Source organism: Bison bison, unplaced genomic scaffold, assembly GCF_000754665.1.
Source record: "Bison bison bison isolate TAMUID 2011002044 unplaced genomic scaffold, Bison_UMD1.0 scf7180017861855, whole genome shotgun sequence".
Lineage (NCBI taxonomy): Eukaryota > Metazoa > Chordata > Mammalia > Artiodactyla > Bovidae > Bison > Bison bison.
In genome coordinates, this window is record NW_011492427.1 from 587,293 (window position 1) to 600,090 (window position 12,798).

At 38.7% G+C, this 12,798-nt stretch overlaps 1 protein-coding gene across 2 annotated transcripts in view; it reads right to left on the minus strand.

Moving 5' to 3' along the window:
* Nucleotides 1–12,792, minus strand: part of SMG1 (SMG1 phosphatidylinositol 3-kinase-related kinase) — a 99,458-nt gene extending 86,666 nt beyond the window's left edge. Inside the window, exon 1 of one of the 2 annotated variants that reach the window (XM_010832640.1) lies at nucleotides 12,623–12,792. In XM_010832640.1, coding sequence (XP_010830942.1) covers nucleotides 12,623–12,708 — 86 coding nt within the window. In that variant the 5' untranslated portion in view covers nucleotides 12,709–12,792. The remainder of the gene's footprint in view (nucleotides 1–12,622) is intronic. The other variant, XM_010832641.1, reaches the window with a different exon arrangement.
* Between the last annotated feature and the right edge of the window lie 6 nt (nucleotides 12,793–12,798).

The following is a 12,798-nucleotide window of genomic DNA, read 5'->3' on the forward strand; positions in this document are numbered from 1 at the left end:
CCACCACCAAGAGATAAACACTAAAGGAATCCTAAAAGGAAAAGTCTTGAAACCAGATTGGGACTCTAATCCATGAAAAGGCAGAGTGTTTTATAAGAAATGTGTGAAACCATCTTTAAAAAGTCCTGAGAACTGATGTTGGGGGAGGGGTGAGCAAAGTATAAACAAATCATCACTTTTTTTTTTTTACAGGTCAAGAAAAATGATGTGGTTGTCAAAAATCACTCATAACACATTAAGAAAACATAGTTCAGTTCAGTTTAGTCGCTCAGTTATATCCGACTTTTGCGACCCCATGGGCTGCAGCACGCCAGGCCTTCCTGTCCATCACCAACTTCCAGAGTTTACTCAAACTCCTGTCCATTGAGTCAGTGATGCCATCCAACCACCTCATCCTCTGTTGTCCCCTTCTCCTCCTGCCTTTAATCTTTCCCAGCACCAGGGTCTTTTCCAATGAGTCAGTACTTCACATGAGGTGGCCAAAGTATTGGAGTTTCAGCTTCAACATCAGTCCCTCCAATGAATATTCAGGACTGATCTCCTTTAGGATGGACTGGGTGGATCTCCTGGCAGTCCAAGGGACTCTCAAGAGTCTTCTCCAACACCACAGTTCAAAAGCATCAATTCTTCGGCACTCAGCTTTCTTCACAGTCCAACTCTCACATCCATATATGACTACTGAAAAAACCATAGCCTTGACTAGACAGACTTTTGTTGGCAAAGTAATGTCTCTGCTTATAAGAAAACATAAATATTATGCAATTCGACAAAGGTATTTTTAAAGAAAACAATGATCGAGTTAGGCTCTATTGCCGTAATGGTATGGTATACCCTACAAGTCCTGGACACAGTCAAGGATTTGGGCAACAAGAGAGCAATATTCTAACATGCACCTCTTAACATGCATCACATATCTCAAATATAGTGGCAAGCACGGAAAAGACACTGAGTTTCATATTCCACACATGATTTTCAACAGAGATATTACCAGAAATATCTTTAGCGTACTCTCAAATTAAACACGTGACCCCCCACTCCAACCCTCTTAAAAAATAAATACACCTAAGAGAAACCTAAACTTCTTGGTTTTACTTTTAACTTTACCAACACAACTATACTAAGACAGCAACTGGATTTTTAAATGGACCCTGATTCCTTTCAACATCTCCAGTAACTCCTCCAGGATCTATAGTCTTAGGCATCCTGGGGTAGGAAATACACTAGTAACACCAAATTGGTGAAGAAACATACTACCTGTAATCAGTGATAAAATATGTATGGTAAACCCTCCTACCTAAACACTGGAACTTCTTTTTCAGAGTGTTCCTGAAACAGCCACATCCTCTCCTTTGTTGTTCAGTCGCTCAGTCGTGTCCGACTCTTTGTGACCCCGTGGACTGCAGCATGCCAGGCTTCCCTGTCCTTTACCATCCCCCAGAGCTTACTCAAACTCATGTCCATTGAGTCAGTGATGCCATCCAACCATCTCGTCCTCTGTCATCCCTTTCTCCTGCCTTCAGTCTTTCCAGCATCAGGGTCTTTCCAATGAGTCAGCTCTTCCAATCAGGTGGCCAAAGTATTAGAGCTTCAGTATCAGTCCTTCCAACGAATATTCAGGACTGATTTCCTTTAGGATTGATTGGTTTGATCTCCTTGCAGTCCAGGGGACTCTCAAGAATCTTCTCCAACACCACAGTTTAAAAGCATCAATTCTTCAGCGCTCAGCCTTCTTTATGGTCCAACTCTCACACCCACACGTGACTACTGGAAAAACCATAGCTCTGACTAGACGGACCTTTGTCGGTAAAGTCTCTGCTTTGTAATATGCTATCTAGGTTTGTCTTCCAAGCTGTCTAGCTTTTCTTCCAAGGAGTTGCTACTGCTGCTGCTAAGTCGCTTCAGTCGTGTCCGACTCTGTGACCCCACAGACGGCAGCCCACCAGGCTCCCCCATCCCTGGGATGCTCCAGGCAAGAACACTGGAGTTGGTTGCCATTGCCTTCTCCGTCCAAGGAGCTAGTGTCTTTTAATTTCATGGCTGCAATCACCATCTGCAGTGATTCTGGAGCCCAGGAAAATTAAGTCTGCCACTGTTTCCACTGTTTCCCCATTTATTTGCCATGAAGTGATGGGACTGGATGCCATAATCTTAAGTGTTTTGAATGCTGAGTTTTAAGTTTATGTGTAAGTATCCTCCCTACATAGTTTTTTGAATGCTGGAGTGTTAAGTTTATGTTTAAGTATCCTCCCCTACTTAAACATAAACAAATAAGGTCTCATAGATATATCTCAAAAAACATGGACTCCTAAATCAAATAATTGGAAAATGAAGATACTTTTCACAAAAACCACATTATTCTTTCAACTGTAAAAATATTTATTAAATGAAGTCAGTTTGGGGTAGTTACTGAAACATACTAGTAAGCAGTAATCAAGAGCCAGGAAACACTGCTCCCACTGTGCTCAGCAGGAGCCAGAAATACACTGAGGTATCTAAAGTAGCCATAAGTTTGAGAAAGCTATGAAACAGTTCAAAATCATCACTTAAGCCACTTTAAACTCAAAAGGCCCATACAAACTCAAAAAGCCTATACAAACCCTATCTTTTTCTTCTAGTACATTTTACACTAAACACACAGGTATCAGATTGATTTAAGTGGTATAAAATAAAAACCTTACAACGATAGAAAAAAATCAGTTTTTAGATATGAAGTTCCTTAGGAGAGAGCATTGACCCATTCTGAGAAATTTATAGTGCCATAATTTAAAACAGTACCAAAATTTCATGATAGCTTAATACAGTATATACATTATATAATGATACAAAATTTCATTAATTCATATCTGTTTAGATGATATATATGGTCCTTTTTTTTTTACATACTTCAAACTATTACACTGGCAGAGTCAACCCTTTTCAGGATTCCCCCAATCCCTTTAAATCAAAGATACATGCATACTACAATAGGGGAGAAACACAATGCAGCATTCAACTGATGTTCTTGTAAGAATTAGTTCTTAAATTCCAACTGTATAACCAAAGTTAAGCAAGGTACAAACTACCTTTTAACCCACCCCGTCTGTATTTAATTCCACTGCACCTTCTCTACAATAAATGCGGTCATCAAGATTAGATTATTTTTGCTGGCCCACAATTTCAACTGGTATCAAATTCTAAGAGTGTGACTTATAAGATATAGAGAAAAACAACAAATTTAACAATTATATGAGCTTCCAGTCATATATCCTCTGTGAGACTTGACATAAATGTCCTTTATGAAATTTTTATAAGTAACTACACACATATATACACATTGTGGTACTTAGAGTATTAGAAGAGAAAAATGAAATTTGAACTTGAGTCTAGGTACATGTGCGTAGTCAATTCTAAAACTCTTTGAGGAAGAGATAAAAGAGGGACTTTCTTTAAAATTCCTAATTTGATTCAGATGTGGCAACATAAGTATCATTTGTACAGCACTTGATAGTTTTGAAAGTAATTTCCCAAACTTTATCTTTAACCCACACAACCCCATTATGTTAGGAAAAGCAAGAATTACCTCCTGAGGGACAGCTGGTAACGTCAGTACAAAAGACCTCTATCTTCTCATGCTTAGTACACTGCTGTTTTCATGACACCAGCCTCTCAAGACAAATATTTGTAAAGAAAAAAAACTAAAAATGCACACATTCTTAAAAGCAAATATATCTTAGAGAAGAATCTAAAACACTCTCGTTCTATTTTTAACTCCTCCAGTGTAACTGTACTAACAAGTGGATTTTTAAATAGACTAAAAGATGGGGGAGAAGAACACTGTAGTATAAGTTTTATATCTTCAATAACATTACAATAAAAACACAGGGAATACTAGCATTATAGAAGCTATGCAAGATAGGCCACTTTAACTAAATAAAAAGATACAATCTTTATTAAACAGAAATTTATCTTTAATTCCAGTATTTTCAAAAAAAGAAACAAGATACCATATATTAAAATGATCTCAATATTTCAAATAAGGACAATTAATCATTTCTAACAGTCAAAAGTCTAACTCAAGTCCTACAAAAACAACACAAACAGTGCCTCAAGGTAGATTTCTCTATAAACCAGGCACTAAATCCCAAGTTTCATTACCTTACTTTTGGGAAACCATTTTCATTTTTCTTTACATTTACCAAAAGAATAGAAGGACAACAAGAAAATCAATCTTTTTAGAAAAGAAAATCCAGGATGTGCTTTCCGATTAAATATGTATTAATTCATCTTTACCATACTGTGTGATACTGGTAATCATCTTTGAATCTTTTTAGTCATCTAATCAGAAGAGAGTCCCATTATACAGAGGACAGAAAAAAGTCTGACATCTTTCCTCAAATTAATAGATTTTTCTGCTTAATTTCTGACAAATCCCAAGAAGTCAACATACACTCTGTCATTAGGGCAATGAGTCTGAATTTTCAGCATTAGAATCAAAGCAAAGAGACTAGAAATAAAGTGATATAATTTAGACAAGGATTCCAGGTCTCATGTTATCAGGAATATAAACTACGAAGACCTTCAAGAAACAGAAATAGCAAGAGTCATGAGATGTTCCAAAGAACTAAATACTACAAGTTGAAAATTAAAATTCCAATCACACACACATAATATACACACATCTTTTAAAATCAGATTAAAATACTAAAAAGAAAATTTTTCAATTAAATTTAAATAAGAGGGAAGTTTTTTAATTCAAAGAACTTCAGCAGTAAAAAAAATAAAATAGTTGTCACTGCTGTCAAATATGGAGGAAAAACTAAAATATATCACTATATAGACCAAGACACGCTTACTATTGAAGCCTCTTGACTACTCTGCAGGAAGGTATTAATATAGATAGTACCCAAAAATAAATATATACTAAATACTAAGCTTAACATTTTTTTTAATCTTTGTAAATATACATATAATTCAGCCACTGCAGAGCCTACAATAACTTTCTCGTGGACCTATAAGAGCACTGTCAAGGTTCTTTATTGATTAAAAAAGGTAAAGGAAAAAAAAGTAATGCCTTTCCTAATTTTTAAAGATACAGCATAATTTAGGAAACTCCATACCAAAAAGCAAATTACAATTCTGATATCAGAAACTCCTTTTTTTTGGGGGGGGGGGCCTCCAGGCTTGTGGGATCTTAGTTCCCCTACCAGTGATCGAATCCAAGCCCCAACTGTGAAAGAGCTGAGCCATAACTGCTAAACCGCCAGGAAATTTCCTGGAAACTCCTCTTTTGAAAAAGATTTTAATAAACACAGAAAGTCTGTAAAAGGTTTTTACATAATAAACAGGAGATTTCAGACATACTATCAATAGCAACATTAACTTCCAAAGGAATGATTTCTAATAGGGATACAATCTCCTTTTTTCAAAAGGTGTGAAGATTACTATGAAAGAAACTTGTTGATCTTGGAATTTGGGGTTTCAGTCATTCCCCAATCAGTAGGCATACAACTGGCAAGAGGTTTGTTTTCTCAGGCCTTCTAATGGAAGGCCAAAAGAGGCTCAATCCAGTGCTTAACTTTTTCGTGATTAGACTACTTAAATAATGTATAAACAGATATGGGATAAACTGTCAGTGTGTAAACTAACTGTCAGTGTGTAAACTAACTTGAAATACGTGAGAAGAGACTTCCCTGGCGGTCCAGTGGCTATGGCTATACACTCCCAATGCAGAAGCCCCGTGTTCAACCCCTGATTGGGGTACTAGATTCCACATGCAACAACTAAGATCCAGGACAACCGACTGAATAAACATATTTTTTTAATAAATAAATATGTGAGCAAAGTATTTCTTCAAGATGGATAAAACTCCATGGCCCTAGTCTGATCTGGCCACCTGAGCCCACTAGAACACTGTCCCTTTGAACTTGTTCAATCAACTTAATGAAGTTGCTGCCTCAGGCTAACCAGGCCACTGTATAAGGAACAGTTTCCCTCAAAATGTCTCCTACAGTAACAGTGTTCTAAGCCCTGAAGTAAAACTCTGAACACAAAAATAAACTTGCAGAATTCCATTTTCACATATTTAGATGAGAAAGAACACTCAGATTTAGAGCCTTTACTATTTATTGATGCATTAGTAGGGAAGGAGGGATACAGAGGGAAAACCATTATGGACAAGATACACAAAAAACTCATACAGTGAGTATTATTAGAGAAGTTATTAGAGAAGGCTGCTGCTTCTCACTGAGGGGGTGGCAATTAGGCTGAAACAGCATGAAAACACCCAGGTCAGGCACTCTGAGAAGAGCAATCTATGCGGTAGCTACACGCAAGAACAGGATATTCAAAGGCCCTAAATAAGGCAGAAATTAGTCTGGGGAGTGCTTTGGGGCAAGTACACGGAAGCAGCAGAGAAAATAACTCACACTCAGCCCTCGGGGATTTAACTAGTTGGGGGAACAACAAAAAAAAGATTGAAGTGCCTAGCACAGTTAGCTTTCACTGTAGATCTGTAGCAAGATTTGGAAAGAAGGAGTACAGAGGGCAAAGGCAGGGTAAGGATCTTAAAGGAAGCACAATGCTTACATTAGAGACAGCACGAGAAACAGTAGGTGCAATTTGCCACAGAGAGGTCTGTGAACCTGTACCTCACAGGAATTATGTTTAGCCAACAAACTCAGAAGAGCTCCTGTGTGTCCAGGACTCAAATGCCTGAAAAGGTTAACAGTAGTTCCATCTGAAACTACTTTCACAAAGCTCTTCAGAGATCCCAAGTTTGTTTATAGCAAAAGAGGAATAACAGAAATATATTGAAGATGATAAGGTTATCAATCTGAAGAAACCATAAGTTGGTAATAAATTACAAGATAATATTCAAAGATTTCCTTTCTATAATAACTTTAAGGCAAGATCCACGTGTACAGTCTGCCAAGGTTCTGTTCTGGTTTGGTCTGGTGGTGAGGGTGGGACAAGGTGCAGTGGGAAGGGAAGTTATCCAGCTGCAAAGTCATTGTGTATCTGTATCTTGATCAGGGTCATGGTTACACAGGTGTATGCATTTGTGAAATTCACCAAATCTACACACGGATAAATTTTTTCTCAAAAAAGTAAGAAGCTCAGAAAAGAATTCAACTAAGAGAGGAAAAGTACAATCAACTAATACAAGATGAAGCAGAAATAACATAATAAAAACATACATGGGACTTCCCATAATAAAAACATACATGGTCCAGTGGTTAAGACTCTGCCTTACAATACAGGTGACTAAGACCCCAGGTGCCACAGAGTAACCAAGCCAACATGCCACAACTAGAGACCCCATACCCTGCAAATACTGAGCCCATGAGCTACAAGCAGACAATCCACGTGCCACAATGAAAGATTACACATGATGCAAGGAAGATCCTGCATGCCACAACTAAGACCCAAGGCAGCCAAATAAATAAATGTATTTTTTAAATGTACACACACCTGAAACTAATATGCTGTACGTCAATCATACCTCAATTTTTTAAAAACCAAGAAAAACACAAATATCTCCATAAAAATTTAAGAGGTTATACTCTACATTAAAAAAATTAACAAGCTGGAGTACTTCATACAGGAGTTAAATCACAAAATGTCTGCAGTCTTCACTGTTAGACCTCTATACAAGAGAGAGTATGTTTTACTTTGTAGTCCCCAACATAAAATGGATTTTAAGAAAACTTTAAGACAACCAAAGACAGGTAACCAAAAAAACAATATGAAAAGATACCAAACAAATGATAGCTTGTGTGAATCCATAAAGAGAGGTCCACTGAAAACTGTCTCAGGGATTTATTTTAGGTTTCATTATTAGGATTGGCAAAGAAATGCAAATAAGCGAGTACCAAGCAATGAAGGCAGGAAAGCCTAAATTTTAAAGTTGTGAGAACTCAATGTTCACAAAAAACATCAACAACACTCCATTTTATATATATGATCATTCCATATAATGTAACTGCCCTAACCTGAACTGAATTGTGAACAGGTTTAAGGATCACTCTAGTGATCACCCTCAATCAACACCAAATAACAAATGAGGGGCTTTTGCTTTTGAAATTTCCATATACTGAGCTGAATACCTTTGTCTGAATTTAAACCATGAATTATAAACAGAGTATTCAGGTCCTTAACAGTCTCTGTCTAGTGTTCAACTGCCTCCTACTGGGGTTACACTTACATACACACAATCACACACACACACACACCAACAATCCTCAATTATGCCACTTCCATGCTGGTAAAACTTCAATGGCTCCCTAAAGTCTTTCCAAACACATTTCCAATATGATTCAAGAGCCACAATACAGCCCCACTCCAGCTCTTAAGCTTCACTTCTTATTTGTATCACATTTCACAAATACCCCATCCTTCTAACCAATCTGGGAATCTTTTTTTTTTTTTCCTACCAAAGACAGCCTGTATTTTGCCATTATCTACCTCCTTCTATTTTTGAGATCCCCTCCAAATTTACTGTCAAAATAGAACAGATGAATTTCATGGCCCCGCCATCCCCCACTCAACTGTATGTATAGCTTTCCCTCCTCTGACTCTCCAGGTTTTAAACTGTAAATCACATGTAAAAAGAATTATATCAAGAATTGTATCACAATTAATATCCATATAATGCTCTACCTTTTACAAAGCCCTTTCTTATCTCCCATACCAACCAACAACCTCCTTAACGACAGTGGCTCTATTAGTTATAAAAATCCCTACAGCATCTCTATTTTCTGAAGCAGAATATTTTCATGGAATTAGAATATTTCAGTCTCTGTCTCTTAATATTTAAAAAAACCCTTCAATTATACTCCCATCTTAAAAAAGGACCAAAAAAGAAGAGGGAGAAGGGTTCAGTTTAAAGACACAATTATTTCATAAGGAATATATTTTATTCTATAATTAAAAAATAAACTTTTCCCCTAAATTAAACACCCATACATAATCTCTGAAGCTCCTTAATGTCCTTGAAAAAAATGTGGTACTGAACTGGCAATCTTTAAATTCTGTCCAACTAAAGCTCTATTTATAGTTGTAAAATGTACTTCAGTCTATCGTGCATCTATGGATATCCGACAGTACAGGTTCATAAAAGGCTGAAACAGACAACTCTAGTTTCAAAAATCCAGCTTCTCACAATGCCAGACATACTAGTTTCTGGCTTTTCCATTTTCACAGGCCTCTTCCCTATCTTCTGGTCTGTGACAATAGAGAATGAAGGGATTTGTACTGTGAGAACTTCAATCTGTCTACATTTTACCAACAGTGGAAGCTGTTTTTAATATACAGTTTCATCTTTTTAGAATTGTAGAAAGATCTTAAGTTTGAGCACAGTAAGACACCAATATATGTCTGTTAAATAAAGTCTTAAGACTCCCGAGTGTGGAAGTAAAATTATATGTTTTGGGTTGACCTGAACGCTTCCTCTTGTTTGTTGAACTACTCTGTATTTCACTCCAATGTCAAATTAATCTTGTCATCTAGAGTATTAAAATGAACAATGTAATTATACACTGAATTTTTTTTTTTCTTGGCTGTACCGCAAGATATACAGGATCTTAGTTCCCTGACCAGAGATGGAATCCATGCTCCCTGCAGTGGAAGCCCAGAGTCTTAACCACTGAACCGCAAGAAAAGTCCTATATACACTTAATTTTTAAACAAATCATTCTGATCTCTATCTTGACTGGTGTACTTAGAAGATTACTTTCCAAAATAAAGTCAAGAAAAGGAGAGACTGGTCAGTGGCAATAAGACCACCCATTTGCCTAATCATTCTTAACTGTTAAAGAACAGTACAGTAAATGAACCCTATAAGACACAGCTATAAAAATGCTTTCTGCTAAGATGTATGCTTTTAGCAAAGGTGGGCTTGCTCTGTTGCCACATGACACAAGTCTACTCAGCCACCTGGAACACTTCCTGTCAACATGTATGAAGTATCATGTGTGGCCATCACTAACTGAACAGTTTCCAGACTGACGAACACTGAAAAGAAACCAACCAAAAGTCACCTTTTTAAAATCCTGCTTTTTAAAAAGTCTAAATTAAGGGAAAGAGAACCAAAATAATAAGAGGACTGGCACAGAAAGGCAAATAATTTTTTAAAACCAAAATGATTCTGATGAACCATAAGGAATCTGCTTGCATTTGAAGGTGCTGAGAGAAACGAACCCCCATTTAAACAAGGGGGAAAATTGACCTCCATTCTCTCAGTTAACTGGAGTCTTTCACCTTCTAAAGTGAAGAGGGAACAGAATAACAGCAACCTCAAATTTAACTCATGAAAATTTATGACTTGGCAAACACCTGAGTTTTTTTTATTGGCTATTTAACAAAACAACTAGGTAACCGTGCAAAGAAATCAAGTTTTGCTAAGGTACATTGTCAGTACTTTTCTGTTCTCTCCTCTGAAAAAGTATTTCCAACATCCTAATCAACTCATGGGCTGTCAAGGTGTCTCAGTGGTAAAAAAAAAAAAAAAAAATCCACCCACCAATACAGGAGACAGGGGTTTGTTCCCTGGGTCAGGAAGATCCCTTGGAGAAGGAAATGACATCCCACCCTAGTATTCTTGCCTGGGAAATCCAACAGACAGAATAGCCTGGCATGGACACAGTCCCTGGGGTCGCAAAGGAGTGGGGACTAAATAAGAATCAACTGTAACCTAGGCAGTAAGTTCTGAGACTTTGTAACAGAGCACAGCTTCAAAGAATACACAGCCTACCTGACATACAGCCAAGAAATAAAGTATTTAAAAGAAGAAAATAGGAATAAAATTAATAACCCATGTATATATTTCATAACTATATAAGCCACCCTGCTTCATATCAGTTGAATGAAGCCAGGTGATCTCAACCCATAGCTGCAACTATGCTACTGCACTTATTCAGAGCCACAATCTACAATTTATTCTTTTCCAGAAACTCTAGGAGTATTTGTGAAGGGCACTTTGGTCCTCTAAAGGGATACCATGTACATTCTTTTACATATGCTGACCACAGTACTGAAAAATAATGGAAGATCTGTCAAAGACCTCTCAAATGTCAAATCATACTCATTTATCATGTAGTCAATAGGTGAAAAAAAAATTAAATTTACACATTACAACAAGCATATAAAACAACTAAGAATGTCAATTACAGATTTTTTTTTTTTAAATACCAAACTAGTTAACTGATTTTATGTGAAGCATGCACAAACCCTAAAGAGTAAAACTATGCTTTCCAAACTTTAACTACTTAACATCTCAATTCTAGGCTCAAGTATTAACTTTTAAAGTCACCTGTTCTCAACAGACACTGGATTTGGAAAGGCATATTAAACAGAATAAGATGCGTACCACTCATTAGCCAAAAGATTATTTTTATTTTTCTATCAAGTCTTAAGTGTTACATTCTAACATCTTACTAATTTCCAAACACTGCTGGAATTACACATACCATTAAGAAGCAAAAGTCATCCCAACAACGTGTGTGTCTAACATTTATCTGCCGAGTTCCTGGGTAATCATAATACATGTGTGCGTCAAAGTATGAGAGCACAATGAATCAACTAACCCTAAAATATTACATACGTTTAGGGAGTTCTTCTAGGCACTGGGCGAAGTTCCAAAAGTCTATTACAAGCACTTATTCAGTAAGAGAGGTAAGAATAAATCAGTCCTAAATAAGGTACAACTGCTCCATGATTAATCATAAAGACATGAAAATTAATTTTTTTAAAGTCAATGCTCCTTAAGGAGTTCCGTGGTAAGGATTCCCGGCTTTCACTACCCAGGCCCAGGTTCGATGCCTAGTAGGGCAGCTGAGATCCTGCAACCAGCGTGGGGAGGCCAAAAAGAAACAGGGAAAAAACAAAACACAGTCGATTTTCCAAATATCCACTTCCAGCTAGGCCCCAAACCTTTCTAAAATCAAAACAAATTCTCTACTCCTCAAAACGAGTGTCCGCTCAAGTGTCCAGGTAGAAACTGCTCTCCGCCCAAGTAACTGCCCCTGCACTTCACTCTTCAGCACCAGGGTCGGTCGGTCCCCATTAACACAGTCACAATCTCGTCTCACAACTAACCCTGTTGTCAGAGTAAAGACTCGGGAGTGGTGGGGGTTTTTTTTTATTTTAAGATTAACACGTGGGGGGGGGGGGGGTCACAATAGAGATCGCTGTTAAGGAAAAATCTTTCACGTGGGGGCTGAGAGGGTGAGGGATCAGGGAAGTTAATGGATAAACAGGGTCCAATGCTCTCAAGATCCCTCAAACTCAACGCCCAACTTGAGGGAAAGGTGGTAAGTCAACCCACCCCCACAACCTGGTCCCCCTTCCTTCACCCTCCTGAACCCAATTCCTAGGCCAGTGCCTTCTCCCAGAGCACCGGGTTCTCGACTCCTGCCCCCGAACTCAAGCGCAGGGAAAGGGGAGGCATTTAGGCCTCGCCTCCCAGCGGCCTTCCTCCCCCGGCCGGGACGGGAGGGGACCCAGGAAGCCGCGCCCGGTTTTCAGTGGGGGGCGGGGGGAGTGTGGAGAGCCTAGGCCGCGCCTCCCACCCCAGCGGTCCTAGGCCTCGGCCCGCCCGAGGCGGGGCCCGGGGTCGCGGCGGCGGGCTGGGCGCCGGCTCACCTACCTGGGTTGCCAGTCATTCCAGCTCCGCGGGTACTTGGTGCCCCCCCCGCCGCTGCTCAGCCGAGACCCCGGGGCTCTGCGGCTCATTACCTTCCCCGACACGACATGGCCAAGCGCCGCCGCCCGAAGAAGCGCGAGTCGCCGCCCGAACCGGCCGCCGCCGACACTCCGCTCCCG